We start from the raw sequence: 22,639 nt of genomic DNA on the forward strand, positions 1-22,639 counted from the left end.
CATTGCTGTTTTTACAGCAGAAACAAGGGTCTCTGAAGAACCGGCCACAGCATTACAAGTCATCCAGTGGTGCCCATGCTTCTCCACTGCGGTGTTGAACAACCTTCTTCAAGTGACTCCAAGGGGTGGCAGCTGAACTGCCCATTCAGCAAGATGCTGGAAAGGACCCCAGTGTCAGTGGGGGCGGCTCTCCATACCTCATCTGACTGTGATACACAGAAACTCGGTGGCACACACCTAGCTGCACTGTCAAGAAGGCTGTGTCTTTGTTGCCATATATAAATTCTCTACACAGAAGTATATTTTGAAAGAAAAGTACAAAAAGACAATGGTGTGAAACAAATGAACTTATTTAAAAAATGTAAGATGGCACATGACATGTAGCCAGAAGTCAGAATCTTGCGGCAAAAGAACAGTTTTACGGGCTGTGTGTTGGAACGGCTTAGATTTAGATTTTCTTAAGGCACAACCAAAGTTCTTTAGATTTATTTTGGCAATTGTTTTTCTTGCTGGAAGATCATAAAAGTAGGCAGACTTATCTGCCTAATGGCATGCTGGCACACTAAGTTAAGGAAAATAGTACTCTGACTAAAACTAAGGCTAATAGGGGAAGAAAAACAAAATTTCTATTGGTTTTAAATTTGTACCAAGGAGACTTACTACATACTGGAGAAATGATAGCAGTATTTTACACCTTTGCATAAGAAAAAAAAAATGATTCTCCTTTTGAAGTTGTAGCTTCAGGATTTAATCTGAGTCAATGTCACCATGTGGTAAAAACAATCTGGATTTTATAACGCATGAGCAGGAAAAAGTTGCAAAAATACCAAATGGTTTGGAGCTACAAATACGGTGATACATCAGCAAAGGGGCCAAATCAGGTTTTTACTCCGGACAGGTGTCATGTTTGTGAAAAGTGATTCAATTTGTTATATGTTCAAAGCTAAATTAGAACTAGCTGCCTTACAATGATATTTCACTGCCATTTCTTAACACTTTAATTTTGGTGAGTTCTGTTACAAATTCAAGTAAGTTAGAGCTGTTCTCAACTCATATCTATTTCCTTCAAAAAATGAAGGGGCAGATATTCCAATAAGCTTTAGGTAAAAAGGATCCTGATCATTTTCGCTCTAGTTAACCTGAAATATTTCCCTGGGCATAACCATAGCCTCTCTGAAAACTGGAAAATATTGCATAATTTAAAAAGTCAGAGTATAACAATATTCACTGGTAACTTCAAATAAATTAGGCTAAGAGGATGGAATATGGGGAGTAGGCCAGACCACCAGTCATGTCTGCCTAGCCATAATACCAGTGAAACTTAAAGATCTGCAAGGATCAAAGAAAACTGAGAAACCACCCTTAACTGGCTGGAGGTATAACATTCTACAAGCGTCCTCATGGTCTTCGTAAATATTACAAGATGACCCACGCACTCTGATTTGCTGTGGCCACACACAGACACCTCAGAGCCCACTGCAAATCTGGTATATGGCAAGTATGGAACCTAGCAGCAGGACGGAGCTTGCTTATGACATACTGACTAGCACGAAGGCAGACAGTGAAGAACTATCAGAACTATTTTTCACCTTGGAAAATCATTCATGAGGTTACTATGACAAGAATATAAATCAAGGCTTACAATGCTAAGTGCCGGTTCCACAGCGGGCCATCTGGATATGGGGTTTTCTGATACTTAGCTGTTTTGATTATTTAATCAAATATTAAGCAAATATAATTCACATGCAACCCTTATCAAAAAAGGGAAGGAGGTCAATTTCCTATGATCCACACAAACTGTTAACCTGTTCAGAAAAGCCTCATTTTTCCAGCATTTGAGTATATACACACACATCATGTCTGTTTTTTTTTTTTTTTTTTTTAAACATTTTAGAGTGAGGGTGAGGAGGAGAAGGACAATGAGATAAAGACACAAGCTAAACATCCGACATGCCCCATTCCTTATTCTCTGCGTGACTGGCAGCATTACTCAGAAAGTCACTCTTTACTCTGATGGTCATAATATATTTGAATGTGTAGATCTTTAAGGATTTCCTTATTCATTTGGCCAGTCCTATGGTCGGTGCTTTTTTGTTTTCTTGGTGGAATAATTCATCAGTGCTTCCTGAGAGGCTCAAACAGGATCACTGGCCAGATTCCGAAGAGAAACTGTTTGGAAACAAGTTAGGGCAAAATGAAAGAAGGTAACTACCGTATGTCATGCCTGAAAAAGAACCTATGGAGCTAGATGTGCTAACAACTACCCTGGTATTAGTAGCCTGAATATGGCAGTCTTTCCAGACTTGCACCAGATCTCAGAAACTATTTTTATTTAATTTATTTAAATGGATTAAATTTCTATTTTGTCAGGCATGGAGCTGGGCATTTTAATCATCTCATTCTTAAAACAACTCTGTAATGTAGCTATTGACAGCTCCATTTTATTGTTGAAAAAACTGAGGCTTAAAAAGAACAGACTTGCCCAACGTCATAAAGCAGTACATGGAAGACCTGGTCAAGATTCAAAAGCATCTGGTTCCAAAGCTTGTACTCTGTCTACTACCTTTCCACCCCACCCACTTCTTCCACCTGGGACCCATCCTCCCAACGCCAAGCCTCTCCCAACACACCCACACATGCATGCACACACGCACACACACCCACCCCTAGGAAGGGAACTTACCTTTACTTTTGGCCTGTATTTCAGGTAAAGAGTTCTTGTATATAAACTAAAAGAAAAGGGGAGGGAGGGAAAGCACTTCAGATTAATTTTTAATTCATACAAACTGGCCTACTGAGAAATTTAAGCACAGTGCCTCTGTATAGACACAAAGAAAGCAACCCTAGTAGATTCTTTGTTCATTTAGCAACCATTTTTTGAGGAGCTACTCTATGCAGAACACTGGCAAGATGCTAAGGAAGACAGAAATGAATACACTCAGACTGTGACCTCAGGATGTTTGTAGTTTAGTAGGGAGCACTCCACTCACACTTGATGATTCATGTCACAACTGCCAGCTTCATCTTTGAAGATATATGGTAGCAAGGATTAAAGTAGAGGATTCTTAGAATATTCTGGAAGTGGTTATATCAGCTCTATAAGGATTACAATACAGGTATGAGATAATCAGGAAGGTAAAGAAAGTCTTCCTCACAGTAGCTTTAGAATAAGTAACCTATGAAGATGAGACTGGATTCTAAATCAGTATACATGACAAGTAAATAACTTGGCTCAAGACTGTTACACAGTTCCAAAGTGATGGAGAAAAGCTCCAAGCTCAGATATTTTTACTCCCCAGTATTAACTCTTTGTTTGAAACAAACATTTGTACAGTACTTAAGTCTGAAAGGGCACATATGTTATATTGTTAAATTTTCAAATCATCCCTCTGAAATATTATTTGCATGCTTCATTCGATGAGGTACCCAAAGAATCAAAATTTCCATAACTGAAGCTTGAATATCCAAGCTTCTTTTATTTTATTTAGGATGAAATATGTCTAAAACATATTCTATCTTCCCTGCCTCCTTAAAAAAAAAAAAAAGTAAAACATTTTAACATTAATAGAAAACAAAACAAAAAAAAATAAGTCAAAACCCTGCCACCATATATAATAAAAATGCTTCATTTTTTTCCATATTTACTTTAACCCTTGTCCTGATACAAATAAATTTTTACACAGGGTTAATAATTACCTACATATGATTTTAGTCTGTTTGTTTCACTTAATCCAAATATCTTTCTAAGTTGCTATAAAATTTTCATATAATTTTAAATAGCTGAATAAAAGATATACTATAATTTATTTTATAATTCTACACTATTGTGTAATTTCTTTTTCTTCTATTATTATTGATGCTTTGCTGATTAAGAAACACTGTAATAAAAATAATTGAGTTTACACACATTTTCACTTTTCTGGGTTATTTCTTTAGGATAAATTCCAAGGAATATAACTGGGATAAAAAATATAAATATTTTATTTTCACAAACACATATAGTATCAAATTTCTTTCCAAATGGGTTACATCAATTTACACTGACAAGTAATATGTGATCGTATCATTTCCCTGCAACTAAGGAATACAGAAGGAAATTTTAAAATATTATAGAGCTCACTTAATGGATATAAAAAAAGTATCTCATTGTTTTATTTAAAAATTTTTCTAAAAATAGGTAATATAATCATTTGGTAAAGATTTGGAAGAGTAGAAAGGAAAAAGGTCTGTCTCCTACCTGGTACCTTCAGCACAGAGATAAATGCTGGTACTTATCAGTTAACATAAACCCTTACAAAGATAATTAGGTATTTATGAGCATATATGTATATTTAGCCCTGTCTTTTTCACAAAAATGGATATCCTACTGTTTTAGAAAGCATTTTGATTACCAATTAGATGATCAGTTTTCTATTTGCTTATTTACACCCAATATCTCAACCCCTTCCCCTCCATCATCATCTGGAGGCTTGGCCTTCTCCTCTCCTTTATTTTTTTAATTTAAAAATAGTTTCAAATTTACAGGACAGTTTTAAGATTGGTATGAAGAATTTCTGTACCCCGTCTCCCAGATGCCAAATTGTTATCATTTAACCACATTTGTTTTTACACACACACACACACACACACACACACACGTATGTCCAAGTGTATATATATCCTATGGAGTCTTTGAATGACATGATACCCACCACTTCTAAATATTCTAATATGTATCACCATATAACAAAGACAGTATCCTAAATTACTATAATACAACCCTTCCACTTAGGAAATTAATACAATACTAACATCCAAGTCAAGACTTCATTCTAATTTTGTTGACTGTCCCAGTAATTTCTTTTTCCTTTCTGATCCAGTTTGCTATCTAGAAACAAGCACTGCATTTAGTTTTCATATCTTAATTTGTTTTTTTAACTAGAACAGTTCTTCAGTATTTCCTTGTCTCATGAACTTGATAGTTTTAAAAAGCATAAGACTTTGATTCTGTAGAAGGACCTTCAACATAGAACCATCAATATTTCCTCATAACCAGACCCAGGCCATGATTTTTGGCAGAAATACTACAGAAATGATGCTGAGCTCATTTCAGTGCATTTTATCAGGAGACATACCATAATGACATGCTCTGTCATGGACAATCTTAACCTTAAATGCACAGTCAGGTTGGTTGCTGCCAGTTTTTTTCACTGTAAAGTCACCATTTCCCCCTCTGTATTAGTCTTTCATGGAGAGATATTCTAAATTACACCAATATGTGTTCCTCATCATATTCCCACCTATCAGCCAGAGCATCCACTGATACATAATACATATCAACTATTCCTAAGATGGCTGCCAAATGGTAATCATTTGTGTCCATTGTTCCTTCTACATTTGTTAGTTGGCATTCTTTTGTAAGGAAGACTTCCCTTCTCATTTATTTATAATAGTACGCACTCACAGAGTCTAATTTATTCAATGGGTTTTAAGTTGAAACTCTTGCTATTTAATTTTGATATTCACACTATCTCAGGTTTACAAGGCCAAAGCTTGCCTTTCAGCCTTCACAGGGTTTCATAGAGCTAGGCGATACATGTATGTGTTAGCACATATATACACATGTATTTTTAATTTATACAACACACACACATTTAACTTCTTCCATATCTGTGTGTGTATTTATGTTTGTGTCACACACTCATGAGTTCGTAATAATACTTTTTTAAAAAGATTTTTATTTATTTATTTGAGAGAAGAGCAAGCAGCAGGGAGGAGTAAAGAAAGAGGGACAAGCAGATGCCCCACTCAGCAGGGAGTCTGATGTGTGGCTCAATCCCAGGACCCTGAGATTATGACCTGAACTGAAGCCAGACACTTAACTGACTGAGCCAGCCAGGTGTCCCTAATAATTTAAATTCCAATCTAAACCTCTCAAGATTCTGTCTAGCTTTCCCTCTTTCCATATTTGTAAATCCCTTCTGAGACAGTGGAGAAATCAGGCTTTTATGATCCACGATATATTTACTTATTGTTTAATCAACGAATTTACTAGTTCAGCGTAACCCATTTCCTAACTCCAGCCACCTCCTCCATGCACCTTGCCATATCCCTTCACCTCATCACTCTGTTTCCTTGGAGGGCACAGCAGCCACTCCCCCGCCCCTCACCACCAGATCTTCTTGGAGCTTAGCATACTACTACCACTGGCCTCCTTTCCTCATTCCTCAGACACTGAATGCTGCCACCTCGGCACAGCACTTCTTCCTATCATTATCCTGCTTCCCTGAAGGGTTTCCATACCAGGAGAAGAGAAGGAGAAAGTGACAGGGAGATGGAAAGTAAAAACAGAAAAGGGAAAGTGGGAATGCTAACTTTTTTTTTTTTTTTTTAAGATTTCATTTATTTATTTGACAGAGAGAGAGAGAGATCACAAGTAGGCAGAGGGGGAAGTAGGCTCCCTGCTGAGCAGAGAGCCCGACTCGGGGCTCGATCACAAGACCCCGAGATTTTAGCCCAACCCACTGAGCCACCCAGGCGCCCTGAACCCTAACCTTTTAAAATAGCATATAATGAGTATACTTTCACTTCTTATTTATTATAGAAATTTACTACTGTATTGTACTATACTGCAGTAATGTCCTTGGGACTTCTTGGGCAGTGTTCAAGTGCTAAGTTTGTAATTGTCAGGCTCATTCTTATTTCTTCTTTTCTATAATTTTTCAATTTCCTCAAACATTTCCTATCCCTTCTCTTTTAAATTAGCTATCTCTAAAGTGCTATGGGCTGAGAATCCAAATAATCAATATAGTAATAACAGGTTGCATAAAGTAAAATAAATATACTTACAGTCAGAGTTTAAGAGCTCTTTCATGATTAAATAACCTTGAGCTCCTCACAGCATGAATGCAATGATTCTTATTTAGCTGCCCAAAAGTCTTTTTTCTGTAATTCTCAGGTAGTTATATTTTAGATAATTCAGGTTGCCTAAATAAGTTATCTCCAGAGAGGTGAGATGCCAATGTTATTTTAAGGAGGTATTCTACAAATTTCAGTTGAGTAAATTTTCATTTTCATATTGGTTCAAAGAAAAAATTTTTCCCCTTTCTAGAAATATTTCAACTCTCTCAATTCTTGAGAAGAATGTGAGATTAAACATATTCTGACCCCCTTGTAAAGAGATCAATAGGTACACATTCATTCATTAAATCATTTAACAATATATATTGAATGCTTACTATCTGATAGGTATTGTTCTAAGCATTTGAGAGTAGCAGTGAATAAGATAAAGTCCCTTACCTCAAGGAACTTTAAGTCTAGTGGGTGGGGACAAACAATAAATATATTAATATTGTTTATAAATAATATTGTTTATAAACTGTTTATAAATGCTTTGAAGAAAAATAAGGCCTGGTAAGGGGAGAATGATATGGAGACATTATTTGAATAGTGTGATCAGAGAGAACTCTAATTTCATTTTTGTTATAAATGATTGACTTCCAACAGACTCTTGAGCAAGGGAAGAGAAGTGGCAACCAACTTATTTCAGGGAAAGAGACAAATTAAGCTGGGGACTTCTAACACTCATGCTTTCCCAGTCTGCTACTTAGGGGATCTGGCTGCTTTTCCCCCTCTAAATGTATTCTCTATAAATAAAGATATGTTGATAAATAAGAAACGGAAATGTTTACATCCTACTTGCTCTAAAAAGGAGATGAATGATTACTTAAAATGTAAATCATGTGTCAGAGGTCAGTTAGTACAACCATCTCACTATAAGGGTGAGAAAACTAGGGACACCTGGGTGGCTCAGTCAGTTAAGCCTCTGCCTTTGGCTCTGGTCATGATTCCAGGTTCCTGGGAAAGAGTCCCATATCGGGCTTCTGCTCAGCAGGGAGCCTGCCTGCTTCTCCCTCTCTCTCTGCTGCCGCTCCCACTGCTTGCTCAGTCTCTCTCTCTCTGACAAATAAATAAATAAAGTCTTAAAAAAAAGGGATGAGAAAACTAACGAAGCTTCAGAGAGGGGAAGGACTTGTTTAAGGTCACCCAGGTGCAGAGGCAAAGCTAGAATAAGTTCCTGATTTTTGTCCCTGACATTTTATATTTACACCATCCTATTTGAAGAGTAAAGGAAAAAACACTTCAATACTATGCTAAAAAAAAAAAAAAAAAAAGTCTCTATTTCCTACCTGAAAAGGATGTGAAGATAAGAACCAAGGCCAGTTAAAATATGCCACCATGCATGAAACTGTGTGGCAACACCCACGATAGGTGGCACCTTCTTTCGAAAGTTCCTGTGTAAAGAGGGGGGAAAAATCACCATTATTACTATTTTTTTAAATATTTAGCAACTATTGCTGACAGCCTTTGAGCATTTTGAAATGTTATTCTCACATATGGCAATTATTCAATTTCCTTAAATCTGCTGTAGTCTCCATATTGTTTTCCAAAGTATATTTTGAGGAACAGTGATCCTACCAGAGTTCCATGAAGAAATGATTCTGTGTTCAAAAAAACCCACAGACAGTAGTATATAGTTTATTGCCCTCCTGGAGACTGCAATGTCTATTAATAGAATGAAGGCTCTGAGAAGACCTATCAGAACTACACAAGAGTTATTTTCACTTCTTTTCCCTGCCCTACACACAACCTTCATCTTAGATGAGCACCATACAGTCTATAAAGTACTTTTGGTAAGTATTATTTCACTTCATAGTGAGTCTTTGAAGTGGCTATTATTAGCTTTGCTTTACAGATGAAGGACCTAAAATTCAGAGACCGAGTTGCCCAAGTCACTCAGCCAAGTGGCACAGCTGAGTCTCAAATTCTACATCTTTTGATTAAAGTGTGTACCATATTAATTTCTCATTTACTGGAAGGAAGGAAAACAATCAATTTAAAACTACTTCTCTAGATATCCCATGACTTTTTGAGACAATTACCATCTCTAAGAACCTATTTCATTTCTTAGTGGCTCTTAACCCAGAGGAGGATGACTTACCTTGGCAGTGTAAGTGCTCTCTCTAATGGGGCTTCTGATGAGTAATAGGGATTCAGAATCACTCATTCAGAACTTAGTTTTCTAAGCAAGGCATATTACTAGTTTGTTTGTATACATTTAAAATATATATTTACTTAATTTTTTATTATGGGAAATTTCAAACTTGTGCAAAAGTGAGCAAAATTATAATGTATCCATTATCCAGGTTCAACAATTTAAATAACTTAGCAACCATTGAGACTCACATCCACTTCTCCCCTTCCATATTTTGAAGCAAATCCTAGATATTGTATCATTTTAATTCTAAATATTTCAGTATGTGTCTCTAAAGATTAAAAGCTCTTTATAGGGTGCCTGGGTGGTGCAGTTGGTTGAGTGACTGACTCTTGGTTTCTGCTCAGGTCATGATCTCGGGGTCATGAGATCAAGTCCCAAGTAGGGCTTCACACTCAGCATGGTGTCTGCTTGTGATTCTCTCTACCTGTCCCTCTATCCCTTCCACTTGTGTTTGCTCTAATAAATAAATAAATAAATCTTTAAAAAAAACCCACCTATTTAAAACATAACAGTAATACCATTTTCACATATAAAATATTAACAATAATCTCTTAATATCATGAAATATTCAATTACTGATTAAAGTTCCAATTGTCTCATGAGTTTAAAATTTTGTTTTGCAGTTGTTTTGCTTGAATCAAAATTAAAAAAAAAATCAACACATTGCATTTGGTTGATATATCCTATCTCTTAAGTCTCATGTATTTTTATATATTTTCTTTCCTCTTTTTCTTTCTTCCTTCCTCCCTTCCAAAGAGAGTGCAAATGTGTGCAGGCACACCTGCAGGGGGAGGGGCAGAGGGAGAGAGAGAATCCCAGACTCCACGCTGAGTGCAGAGGCTGACACACAGGGCTCCATCTCTCCACCCCGCCATCACGACCTTAGCCAAAATCAAGAGTTGGATACTTAACTGAATGAGCCACTCAGGCGCCCTTAAGTCTCTTTTAATCTGTATGTTCCTTTTTTTTTTTTTTTTACCCCCTCTGCAATTTATACCGAAGAGACCATGTCATTCATCTTGTAGATTTCTCACAGTCTGAATTTTGCTGATTGCCTCTCTCTGGTGCTTTTCAATTTATGTGTTTATACAAAACTTTAGGCACAAAATTTTGAGTTGGAAGGACCCATTAGCTTAACCTGTTGAACATGTTCATTTTATGGAAACTGAGGTACAGAAAGATATTTATCTTGGTGACAGACTAAGCCCAGAGACCCAAAATTCAAACTCTATTCAATACATAATTGCTGACACGGTGGTAAAGAGAACACTTGCCTTTCTTAGAAAATAACATTAAGTATATTAAAGTACAAAATTATATACATGCATCTTATATGCTTCTTACAAATCCTTAGTATTTCTTCAACACAGCAGATTAGGCAGATTTCAGAGGCCTAATTAACATCTGATCAACTCTATAATTCTGTGATATATACACACAAAAATCCCTATAGATATTATGAAATAGTCTTAGGTCCAAATTTTTAGGTTAATTAAACAAGTATTCTCAGAATTTAACTTAACAATGGCAAAAATTCATTTCATGGCACTAGTAATTCTATATGCTTATGAAATTTTCTGCTTAATAAATTGTTTCCAAAAATATATCTTACCTCAGTGAATCACAAAAGATGTTATCTATGTTCCATAATAGAAACCCCATTAAAAATATGCCCAAGGATGTATAACCCAGTCCTCTGAGCCATGGATAAACCCTGTGGGAAAAAAAAGAACAGCAAACTGAAATTCTGTTAAGTCACGTCATGTTCAGAGCTTAAAGCCACTGCTTTCAGAAAAAGGGAAGGTTTTCATTAGTATTAAATGCAAACCTATCTATTAAATTTTCTAATACATTTGCCTATTACATTTAGCCATTAAAAAATGAGGAAGAATATGCCACTAAGACTTTGCTAAGTGTTTCAAGAAAGTAATTTGAAGGCCCCCAATAACTTTATCAGTCCCCTGGAAAAAGTAGGTCATGTTGCAACAGAATTAACATTGACTGAGTCACCTGCTCTGTGTTAGGCAGGCACCACAGTCAATTAGATACACAGGCAAATGAATAAAATCTTCAAATAAACCCTGTGAGGCAGGTATTAGTTTTTGCACTTCACTGATAAGAAAACTGAAGCTTAGTGAGTTACCCAAAATAAGAACAGTAGCTTATATATTTTTATAGCTTCAATGATGTATCACTGACCTACAATTTAACTGACTATATTTCTAGTGTACATTTGATCAGTACATTTGTATATATCCATGAAACACTACAATCAAGATACTAAACATATCCATTATCTCCAAAAGCTAGTTAGAACACTGTATAAATGAAATAACACAATACATCCTCTTCATTGTATGGCTTCTTTCACTTGGCATAATTATTTTAAAACTCATCCATGTTGTTACGTGTATCAATACTTCATTTCCTTTAGTCACTGAGTGGTATTCCACTGTGTGGATATACCACAATTTGTTTATCTGTCCAAATGTTGGTGGACATTAATGTTGTTTCCACTTTTTTTCTATAACAAATAAAACAGCTATGAACACTGATAGGTAAGTTTTTGTATGAATGTTTGCTTTCATTTCTATTGGGTAAAAAGGTGAAGAATAGTTGAATTGTACGGCAGGTGAATGTCAAACTTATTAAGGCACTGTTAATCTGTTTTCCTAAGTGACTGCATCATTTTACATTTCCACCAGCAGTGTATGAGTTTTTTGTTCTATATCCCCACCAACACTTCATATAACATGGGTAGATTTTTTCATTTTACTTGTTCCTTGCAGATGTTAGTGGTATCTCAATGTCGTTTTAATTTGCATTTCCCTAATGACTAATGTTATGGAACATCTTCTTGTGCCGTATTTGCCATCCATGTTAATCTTTGTTACCGTTTGTTGAATCTTTGCCTATTTAAAAAAATTGTTTGCCTTCTTATTGAGTTGTAAGAATTCTTTATATATTCTAAACATTAAGTTCTTTGTTGGATATATATTTTGTATTTTCTTCAAATCTGTGATTTGTTTTTCACTTTTTTAATGTCTTTTGAAGAAAAAAATTTGTTATTTTGATAAAGTTCAATTTATCAATTTTTTCATTATAGTTTGTATTTTTTGTATCCTATTTAATAACTTTGCTTAACTAAAGTCTGTCTGCAAAGACTTCTATAATTTCTTCTAGAAGTTTTATAATTTTAGCTTTTACATTTAGGGATATGATTCAATTCTAATAATTTTTGTAATAGCATTAACTTTTGTAATGGCAGGAGTTTAAGTTCATTTTTAAAATAAGAATACCCAGTTGTTTCAGGACAATTTATTGAAAAGATTATCTTTTTTTTTTTTAAGATTTTATTTATTTATTCAACAGAGAGAGATCACAAGTAGGCAGAGAGGCAGGCAGAGAGAGAGAGGAGGAAGCAGGCTCCCCCCCAAGGAGAGAGCCCAATTCGGGGCTCAATCCCAGGACACTGGGATCATGACCTGAGCCAAAGGCTGAGGCTTTAACCTTCTGAGCCACCCAGGCGCCCCTTGAAAAGATTATCTTTTCCCCCACAGAATTACCTTTGAATGTTTACTTAACATCAGGTCAATATGGATGAATAGTCTACTTGCAGATGTTTTACTGATCTGTATTTCATTTTTACCACCAATACCACATTGTCTTGATCAGTGTACCACAGACTAAATTAAGGAGTGTTAAGTCCTCTAATTTTGTCATTCTTTTTCTTTTTTTTTTAGATTTTATTTATTCATTTGAGAGACAGCGCACGTGAGAGTGTGAGGATAGGAAGGAGCGAGAGAAGCAGACTCCCCACTTAGCAGGGAGCCCGATGTGGGACTCGATCCCACAATCCTGGGACCATAACCTGAGCCGAAGGCAGATGCCTAACCAATGGCACCACCAGGCGCCCATGTCATATATATATTTTTTTTAACTGCTTTGGTTCTTCTAGATCCTTTTTATTCCCTTATAAATTTCAGAATCAGTTTCTCAATTTTTACCAAAGAGCCTGCAGAAATCTTGATTGTGATTGCATTAAACTTACAGATCAGTTGGGGAGAACTGACATCTTAACAATATTGAGGTTTCTAATCCATGAAAATGGCCCACCTATCCGTTTGTCTTCTTAAATTTCCCTCGGCAAAAAACTGTTTGTTGTAGTTTCCCATATGTAGGTCCTACATACAGTCACTAAATTTTAATCTTTAAACATCTGATGTATTTTGGTGCTACTGGAAACTGTACTTTTGAAATTTCTCTTTTCAATTATTTGCTGCTAGTATACAGAAATATGAATTTTGAATATTCATTTGAATTTCATGACCTTGCTGAATTCCAACTTATTACTCCTAGGAGTTTTTTGGTACATGTCCTATGACATTTTCTGTACATGATCATGTGATCTGCAAATACTATTATTGGACAAGCCTTCAATAGAAGGCTTGAATAGAAGTGGTGATAATACATATTCTTGTTTTATTCTTCATTTTAAAGATAATTTTTTTAAAAAACACTTTATTACTACATGTGTTAGATGTAGAGTTTACAGGTTAAGAAAGTTCCCTTCTATTACTAATTTGTAAAGGGTTTTATTTTGTCTTTAGTTTATAAATAGCTGTTGAACTTTACAGAATACTCTTTCTAAATCTGCTATCTTCATGTACTTTTTCTCCTTTTTTTTTTTAAAGTATGGTGAACGACAAGAATAGATTTTCTCAAATATTTTCTTATTTTTACCTGTTAGTATCTGTATATAAATGAATGAAAAAGGGTAATCTAAAAACCATCAGGAAAGCACAAACCTGGCTGTGCATCACTGTTTGATGAAGGTTCTCAGAAGATTAGGTTAAGAGAGTCACAGTCTATCTTCAGCTTTTCAGAGTATATCATAACCCCATTTAGGGGAGGCAAGAATGAGTCCCAGGAAACACAGGGCTCAACAAAGTGAAGGCATCTGGCAGGGCTGCAGTGTGGGCCAGATGCTGAGATGTGACAAAATATGATCAATGGGAGTAGGGTACTCTCTATTTTCTGCTTCTAAGCTTACTTACCAGGGCCAATCTTCAGCTCTCAGCGGTAGTTCAAAGCAAAATTCTTCTGTGGGGTGAAATGAATGTCTTTGGTTATCCAGGCAGCAGGGTACAGAGGAGAGAGCAAGAATTTCATCAACACATGGTCCCTACAAGCTAAGTACAGATAAGATTCTGGGGACAGACTACCCATTATTATCAGGTATGAGAATGGGTAATACAGAAGGCCCTCAACACATATGGGTCTGGTGTAACACAGCTTCACTCTGAACTACCTTCCTCACTAGTGTATAGCTGAGAAATTCCTTCCCTTCCTCTTCACCCTGAGAATTGCCTTTACCTCTCTCAGCATTGGATTTCCTATGTCCTGTTATCTCATGTCTTCCTCTTTTTCTGTTTACTCTCTCATTATACATCCTTCAGTAGGTTTCCATAATAGTTTATGGGCTATAAGATTTTTTTTGAGAACTCAAATATATGAGCTGGTAGTCTGGTTGGCTGCAGGATTCTAAGTTAGAATTCTAGAATTCTAGCTGCCAGTTTTGTTTTGACAAGCCCCAAACCATTCTGATCTCTGATCCTTCATATGTATATCTGCCTTCTAACTCTACAAACTTGTGGAATCTTCCTTGTCAAGAATTCTGAAACTGGCATGGGTCTATTTCTACCCATTGTGTTGAATAGCCAGTGGTTGTTTCAATGTAATAATTTATATCTTTCAATTGCAGGGTATTTTAAGTAATTTTAGTAATGATTCCTTCCCTTCCATCTTATCTGCACTGTCTTTGCATCTGGCCTAGTAATATTTCTATTGAGTCTCTTCTCCATTTCTTTCTCATCATCCTGATGGCACCCAGGTAGGTAGGTGTGTGTGTGTGTGTGTGTGTGTGTGTGTGTTTGCTTCTGTCTTTTCTGCTGTGAAGCCCACAGACATGAGGAAACACTTCACTGTTTTTCCACAGCAGTGGTGATGAGTGGGCACAAGGGTCCTGAGGCCTTGTGCTCTTATTTACTCTGGACCACACCATGGGTTTAGTGCCTTTTCTGTGTTAGATTCTTACTGGTGGATGGGGGATGATGGACCATAATGCAATCACAATATATGTTCAGGAGAAGGAATTCCAGTGACTTCTTCAACTGTATCTTTCAAACCATTCGCTTCAGTGTTCAGTTGTACCATATTTTTAGTATCTTTGGTGGGGGGGATTCTCTGAATGCTCCTTTTTTTATCTTGCATCTTACTCTTGATTTCATAGATATCGTGTATTTCTAGAAACATGAATGGATTAATAGTATTTGTTGTTTTGTTACATTTGAAGTTTTCTCCTTCATGCATAAGTTGTTTCTTCTAAGTTGATTCCCCCCAACCCCCCCACCCCTTATTTGTTTTGGCCTCTGTCTTTCATACTGGATGCATTCCTCTTGTCTGGCACTGTCTCCTCATTCTTAAGAATGGAAAACTAAAAAGGTGACCACAAACTCTAAGCATGTGGTTGAGTTAGTAACCTTTACCGTAGGGTTACTTTGCTGGGCCAATTGTTAGGGAACCCCCAAATCAGTATCTTTAGGTCTTTTAAGGCTTCTCATATTCCCTAAAAGAAGATCCTCTCAATTCTCTGCTTAGAGGTTTTTACATTCAACATTCAAACTGCATAAGATCACCTAATTTCTCTGATTTCACCATGTTATTGACATGCTCACTGTCTGGCAAAACCCAATCTAGAGACATTGTTCACCATTACCAGAGAATAAACCTACAGGCTCTATAGTTCTTCTGTGGTATGGAGTAGGTGAGGGGATGTAAGCATTTAACATTTTCTTAAGACTTTTAACCAGCCCTCCTTATTTTAGAACCCAATTTCATCTGCTTTTCTAAACTGTCTGTTGGGTTAATGCTTGATACTTGATACTTGAGAAAATTATGATGTAAACTGGAGGTTCTTTGTTTAAAATTTGGCTTTCTTGGGTTAGCAGTAATCCATCTATTTTCCAGCTTTAAAAATTTTATTCAGTCTTCTTGTGGGTTTATGCTTTATTGAGTCTTAGTAGGGTTTCAGAAGGGAGGAAAATTAGATTGAAGATGTTGATCTTCAATATTATATGTTTCCTTTTCTTTAATTTCTGCCCTTTCATAGTCCCATTCTTCATTTGTGTGGATTGATTCTATTGATCCTTTTTCTAATTATTGAAGTTGTATGCTTAATTCATTATTCTTCAGTTTCTCTGCTCCTAATGTAAACATCTAAGGCATAAATTTCCCTAAGAACCAGTACTTTGTAGTACTTGATCTGTGGCACTTTCACTGTGATTACTTTATAAGTATTATTTCTACTGCATTTTTTTTTTACTTGTATTTATAAGTATGGTTTTAAGTTTCCAAATACATGGGCTATTTTGACTAATTCTGTTTTAACTAATTATACTATAGTCAGAGAACATGTTATACTTAAAGTTTGCTGAACCTTGCTTTAAAACTAGTGTCTGAACCATAAGAGACTCTTAACCTCATGAAACAAACTGAGGGTTGCTGAGGGGTGGGGGAGTAAGGTTAGGGTGGCTGGGTTATGGACATTGGGGAGGGTATGTGCTATGGTGAGTGCTGTGAAATATGTAAGCCTGATGATTCACAGACCTATATCCCTGGGGCAAAGAATAAATTATATGTTAATAAAAAAATAAAATAAAACTATTGTCTGGTAGATTTAATAACTACTTCATGCATACTTGAGAAGACCAAACTTCTTTAACTTAAATATATTAAATCAATTTGTTATTGTATTATTTAAATTTTGTCCATATACTGGCTAATATGTTTACTGTGTTAAAATATTTCAGCATGATGCAGCACTGATACACATCTCTTTGTAATTCTGTCAATTTTTGCTTAAAATTTTCCATAGAAGGTTTAGAATTGCTTTTTTTTCTAATAAATTAAATCTTTTAATAATAATGTAGCAAACACATTTGTTTTAAATAAAGCTTTAAATTTTTTTCGTTATTAAAATAGCTAGTCCAACTTTCTTTTAGTCAGTATTTGTGTGGCACATACTGTTTTTATACACTTTTTTTAAAAAAAGTACTGATTTACGTGGATTTTTTGAGACTAATCAGGTGGGTTTTTTTTTTTTTTTAAAGATTTCATTTATTTGTGAGAGAGAGAGGGAGAGAGCGCGAGCACAGACAGACAGAATGGCAGGCAGAGGCAGAGGGAGAAGCAGGCTCCCCGCCGAGCAAGGAGCCCGATGTGGGACTCGATCCCAGGACGCTGGGATCATGACCTGAGCGGAAGGCAGCTGCTTAACCAACTGAGCCACCCAGGTGTCCCAGGTGGGTTTTTTTTTTTTTTTAAGATCTTAAAAAAATTTTATTTATTTGACAGAGATCACAAGTAGGCAAAGAGGTAGGCAGAGAGAGAGAGAGAGAGAGAGAGAGAGCGCGAAGCAGGCTCCCTGCTGAGCAGAGAGCCTGATGCAGGGCTCGATCCCAGGACCCTGAGATCATGACCTGAGCCGAAGGCAGAGGCTTAACCCACTGAGCCACCCAGGTGCCCCAAATAGGTGGGTTTTATTATCAAATTAATAATTCTATGAAAACTCAGTATTGTAGTAAGTATTACTTTCTATCTTAAAGTCTTTCAGAGCTTTGGGCAGAGAGCATCTTAAGCATGAAGTATAAACAACCCTTTTGATCTTAAGTGCCAGCTGTCACCAATTTTCATAAAAAATGTTTTTTTGTTTGTTTGTTTGTTTTGCTACTACAGTTAAATGGCCATTGCTAGTCAGGTGAAGAGAGAATGTCTGGTTCTCCATTCAAGGTATTAAAGTAATGCTAAGTAAATGAAAATAGCAGCCACATAAATCTGCATGACCTTTTCAAGCCAAGGATAATAGCAGTATCTTAAAAGAAACGAGCACTCAGTTAATCAAGTTCTGTTTTCCTCTTTGGAGTTACATAAGGCAGCAGTACTAGCTAGCTACAGTCTAATGTGGCACTTTTGTAGCATAAACACAGCGAAGCACATAGTGCTTCTGACAGCATCAGTACCTGCTCTAGTCACTTCAGTGTTTACTTCTTGGTCTAGCATGCTGACTATAATACTTTTCTAGTATTATAAAACACTTCCTGTTTAATTTTATATATGATTTTATAAAATTTGTATAATTTTAAAATAATTTTATAAGATACCTGCTTTTTAGTATTAGAAAATAATGTGCTTTTAAGTTTTAATCATTTGACAGTTAAGGCATTAGAAACAAAGGTTTAAGGCTATAACTTAATATATACAAGCATTCACTTCAACTAGTATATTGCTATCTAGAATATACTGTTGAAATATTCTCATTTTATGATATTAAAAACTATGGAATTTCTGGGGTGCCTGTGTGGCTCAGTGTTGTTAAGCGTCTGCTTTCAGCTCAAGTCATCATCCCAGGGTCCTAGTACTGAGCCCCACATCGGACTCCCTACTTGGTGGGAAGCCTGCTTTTTCCTCTTCCACTTCCCCTGCTTGTGTTCCCTCTCTTGCTGCTGTCTCTCTCTCTGTCAAATAAATAAATCTTAAAAAAAACCCAAAAAACCCACCATTTAAAAACTATGGAATTTCTTTTATTAAAGTCCAAACCTCAGTGATGGGAAAAGTACAATATAAAATAATACATATGCAGCCACAATGTTCAGTTACAGTTTAAACTAGAAATTACTAACTGCACAAAGCTGCTTCATTTTTCATTTCACATTTTGGCTCCTAGTTCATTCCTGCTTGCAACTGGTACCTGCTAAGAAAGGAGATAAAATTCTTAAGCTAAGTATGTTTTGTGTGTGCAACATACTGTGTATTTATGTTTTAATCACGCTTTTTTTTTAAAAGATTTTATTTATTTGACAGAGAGAGATCACAAGTAGACGGAAAGGCAGGCAGAGAGAGAGAGAGAGAGGGAAGCAGACTCCCTGCTGAGCAGAGAGCCCGATGCGGGACTCGATCCCAGGACCCTGAGATCATGACCTGAGCCGAAAGCAGCGGCTTAACCCACTGAGCCACCCAGGTGCCCTTAATCACGCTTTTTATGAATAGCACATAGCTGGATTTCTTTTCCCTGCTTGAGAGTCTTTGTTTTTTAATTGCTTAGTTTGTCCATTTATATTTACTGTGATTATTAATATATTTTGAATTATTTCTATCCCTTTATCTTCTGCTTTGAATTTGTTCTAATTTCTCTCTGCTTCCCCTTTTACCCTTCTTTTCCTAATTTCTTTTGGATTCAGTTATATAATTCCATTTACTCCCTCATGTTTTTGAAAGCCACTACAAAATCAATTGCTGTTTCTAATGGCTATCAAAAACACACAAGTAAAATCTAAAATTAATCACTGTCTGTACCTTCTTCCCAAATAAAAAGGACCTTAAGAACTATGTAACTAAGATTATCCCCTTGTATCTCATATTATTTTGTCCACTACTTTTATTTTAAAAACATCTCAAATTAGATATGAAATAGTCACAATATTTTGTTCAGATAATCCAAAAGATATATCTTTTTTTTTTTTTTTTTTTGGCACCAGCCAAAGTAGTTCCTAAAAGGAAAGTCTTTTAGTGAGGTATATTGGCAAACTTTTCCCATTTTTGTTGTTTTAAAATGCCTTTATCTTGTCCCTGTTTTTGAAAGATATTTGGGTATACAATTCTAAGTTGATGGTTAATTTCTCTCAGCATTTTGAAGATAATAGTCTACTGTGTTTTGGCTTCCACTGTTGCTGTTGATAAGTCTGTTGTTGACTATTCCCTTGTTAATACATCTTCTGTCTCTGGATGTATTAAGATCTCTGTCTTTGGATTTCAGCAATTTTAGTATGCTTTTTCTACAGGTAACAATCAGAATTCAGCTGCAAATAATAGCTCTATTTAGAGCAGAAAAGAATTTAACAATCAATTCCAACCAAAATGATGAATGAGCAAGTATTAGGCTCTCTAGAAATGACTCATGAATACTACCACAGAATTACCTTGCCAAAGGAACTTTTTTCTTTTTCACATTTAGGAAGCTGGAGAATTGGGAAACCTCTGGACCACTGTTGCACCCAGCATCATACGATAACCTTAGCTATAATTCATATATCAGGAAGCTATCATCACACTTGTTTCCAGAGCCATGATGCACACCTAGATTCATACTAGTAAATGGATGCCTTACATACTACCATTTCTTTCCCCCACTCAACTTGGTTCTGAATTCAATCTTATGTGAATAAATACATATGAGTGGCAGAACCTGAATGTATCTGGAAACTTACCAGCAAAAGAAATAAGGGAAATACAGCTTTTAGTTTTCTAGCATCTACATTATACCTACTATCTCTTTGAATATCTATTCTGTCCCAATTTTTGCTATTCTTTTTTTTTTTTTAAGATTTTATTTATCTGACAGACAGAGATCACAATTAGGTAGAGAGGCAGGCAAAGAGAGAGGAAGGGAAGCAGGCTCCCTGCTGAGCAGAGAGCCCAATGCGGCACTTGATCCCAAGACCCTGGGATCATGACCTGAGCCGAAGGCAGAGGCTTTAACCCACTGAGCCACCCAGGCGACCCTCAGTTTTTGCTATTCTTTCCCTTGGACCTGCAATAAGGATTGTTATTTCCCTATAATGCTTTTTGGCTTATTTCTTTAGACTTGCCTTCCAATTTAATTAATTCTCTCTTCATCTGTGTCTAATTTAATTTTTAGCTTATCCATTGAGTTTTTAAATTTCAATATATATTTTTTAATGTTGGAAGTTCTTTGATTCTTTTTCAAATCTGGAATTTCACTTTCGATAATCTCATGTTCCTTTTCATTTTCTCTTTCATTTTACTAAATATTTCCCAAATAGTTATTTTATATTTCAGCATCTGATTTGGGGGAGTTTATTTCTAACTGATTTGTGTTTCTCCTGACTTTTACTTATGGTAGTTTACTTCCTTCTCTGGTTTTGGAACTGATTGTGCACACTTGTTTGATCTCCATCCAATATGCAGAAATCCTATGGGGCTTACATAAAACTACATTTCTTTAAAGATAATTTGCTTTTGCTTCTCTCAGATATACTGGGGCTCTAGGAATGTTGGATCAGTTTAAGATAATTTTAGACCTTGAAGTTTCCAGACAATAAAAGTAATGTATATTTGAATCCAAAATCTATGGGAAGGCAGAACAGTGACTACAAATTCACAGGGAGTCACTTTTCCTACCTAAAACTGAGGCTAAAAGACAAGTTGCCTTGTAACTGCTCATGATTTCAGAACTCATTTGTCAGTTTAGTTTTCGGTTCCTTCTCCACATTTGATGCTTTAGAATTTTCTTTACATTTTTTTGAGTTCAGCTATGCATTTAAAAGTATGTTTGTTGTGCTTTATCCACAATTTCTAAATGTTTTGTTACAAGAGACTTTCAGATATATCTTGTCATAGTTAAAAAACAACAACAACAAAAAATTCCCCAGAAAACAAGTTCTTTCTGATTTTAAAATATCTTTACTGATAACCACTCTTCTGAATTCCAGGAATTACCAGACTTCAAGAAACACAAGATAGATGGACAAGACAGAGAGGTAAACAATGAACAATACTAAATGAAATGATCACCAAATGGAGATATAAGAAAGTAGCTGTGGCAAGACAGATTAAAAAAAAGATGTTTTATCTCCTAGGACTTCCACTGTTAAACCACATTTTACAGAACTGTCATTTGTGTTTCTAAAAGTATTGGTATCCTATCTTTTGGACTTGATTTAGGGCAAGAACTGTATTTTATGCTTCTTTACCCTTCCCTACGATGCCTAGATTAAAAGAAGAATAGGGGCGCCTGGGTGGCTCAGTAGGTTAAGCCTCTGCCTTTGGCTCAGGTCATGATCTCAGGGTCCTGGGATCGAGCCCCAAATTGGGCTCTCTGCTTGGTGGGGAGCCTGCTTCCCCCCCCCTCTCTGCCTGCCTCTCTGCCTACTTGTGATCTCTCTCTCTGTCTAATAAATAAAATCTTTTAAGAAAGATAAAATAAAAGCAGAATAAATAAGGGACTTCTGCTTCTGGGAAGATTAAACAGGCACACTTACCCTTGCTCTTCCCACTAAGTACAATAAAAAATCCTGAATATTATATAAAAACAAACATAAGAAGACTCTGAAAGGTGGAGAGAAGGCGGCCAACTGGCTAGAGACTGTGGGACATGACTTACACTACATTGGTACATTCCATGTGTTTTCTTTTTGCCTTATATATCCCAGAGTTGGAAATGAAAATGATAGCAACCCAGAAATGCCACTAGGTACAGACAAAAAAAAAAAAAAAAACCCAGCCCAACAAAAGCCTGCTCTCTCTAGCCAAACGACCAGGAAAGAGGCAGCCTAGCAAGACTGAAAATTTACATAATAACTAATATTTTATAGCTACACACTGTGATGTTTGGCTACAGAATAGCCTCTAGCCTCACCCCCATCCATGCTGCAAAGACTGAGTGGGAGTCTAGACTGACTTCCTCATCAGGCCATAAGAAGGTGGGACTATAACAAATAATCTGGCATTCGTGTTATTGGTGTC

The 22,639-nt window shown here is 36.1% G+C and overlaps 1 protein-coding gene across 3 annotated transcripts in view; it reads right to left on the minus strand.

The window, feature by feature from the left end:
* Positions 1–334: 334 nt before the first annotated feature.
* ACER3 (alkaline ceramidase 3) overlaps positions 335–22,639 on the minus strand; it is a 164,948-nt gene continuing 142,643 nt past the window's right edge. For 2 of the 3 annotated variants that reach the window (XM_047690270.1, XM_047690272.1), the window contains exons 8-11: positions 10,650–10,751; positions 8,169–8,273; positions 2,684–2,729; positions 335–2,169 (exon numbers count right to left, since the gene is read on the minus strand). In XM_047690270.1, coding sequence (XP_047546226.1) covers positions 2,116–2,169; positions 2,684–2,729; positions 8,169–8,273; positions 10,650–10,751 — 307 coding nt within the window. In that variant the 3' untranslated portion in view covers positions 335–2,115. The remainder of the gene's footprint in view (positions 2,170–2,683; positions 2,730–8,168; positions 8,274–10,649; positions 10,752–22,639) is intronic. The other variant, XM_047690271.1, reaches the window with a different exon arrangement.

Source organism: Lutra lutra, chromosome 10, assembly GCF_902655055.1.
Source record: "Lutra lutra chromosome 10, mLutLut1.2, whole genome shotgun sequence".
Classification (NCBI taxonomy): domain Eukaryota; kingdom Metazoa; phylum Chordata; class Mammalia; order Carnivora; family Mustelidae; genus Lutra; species Lutra lutra.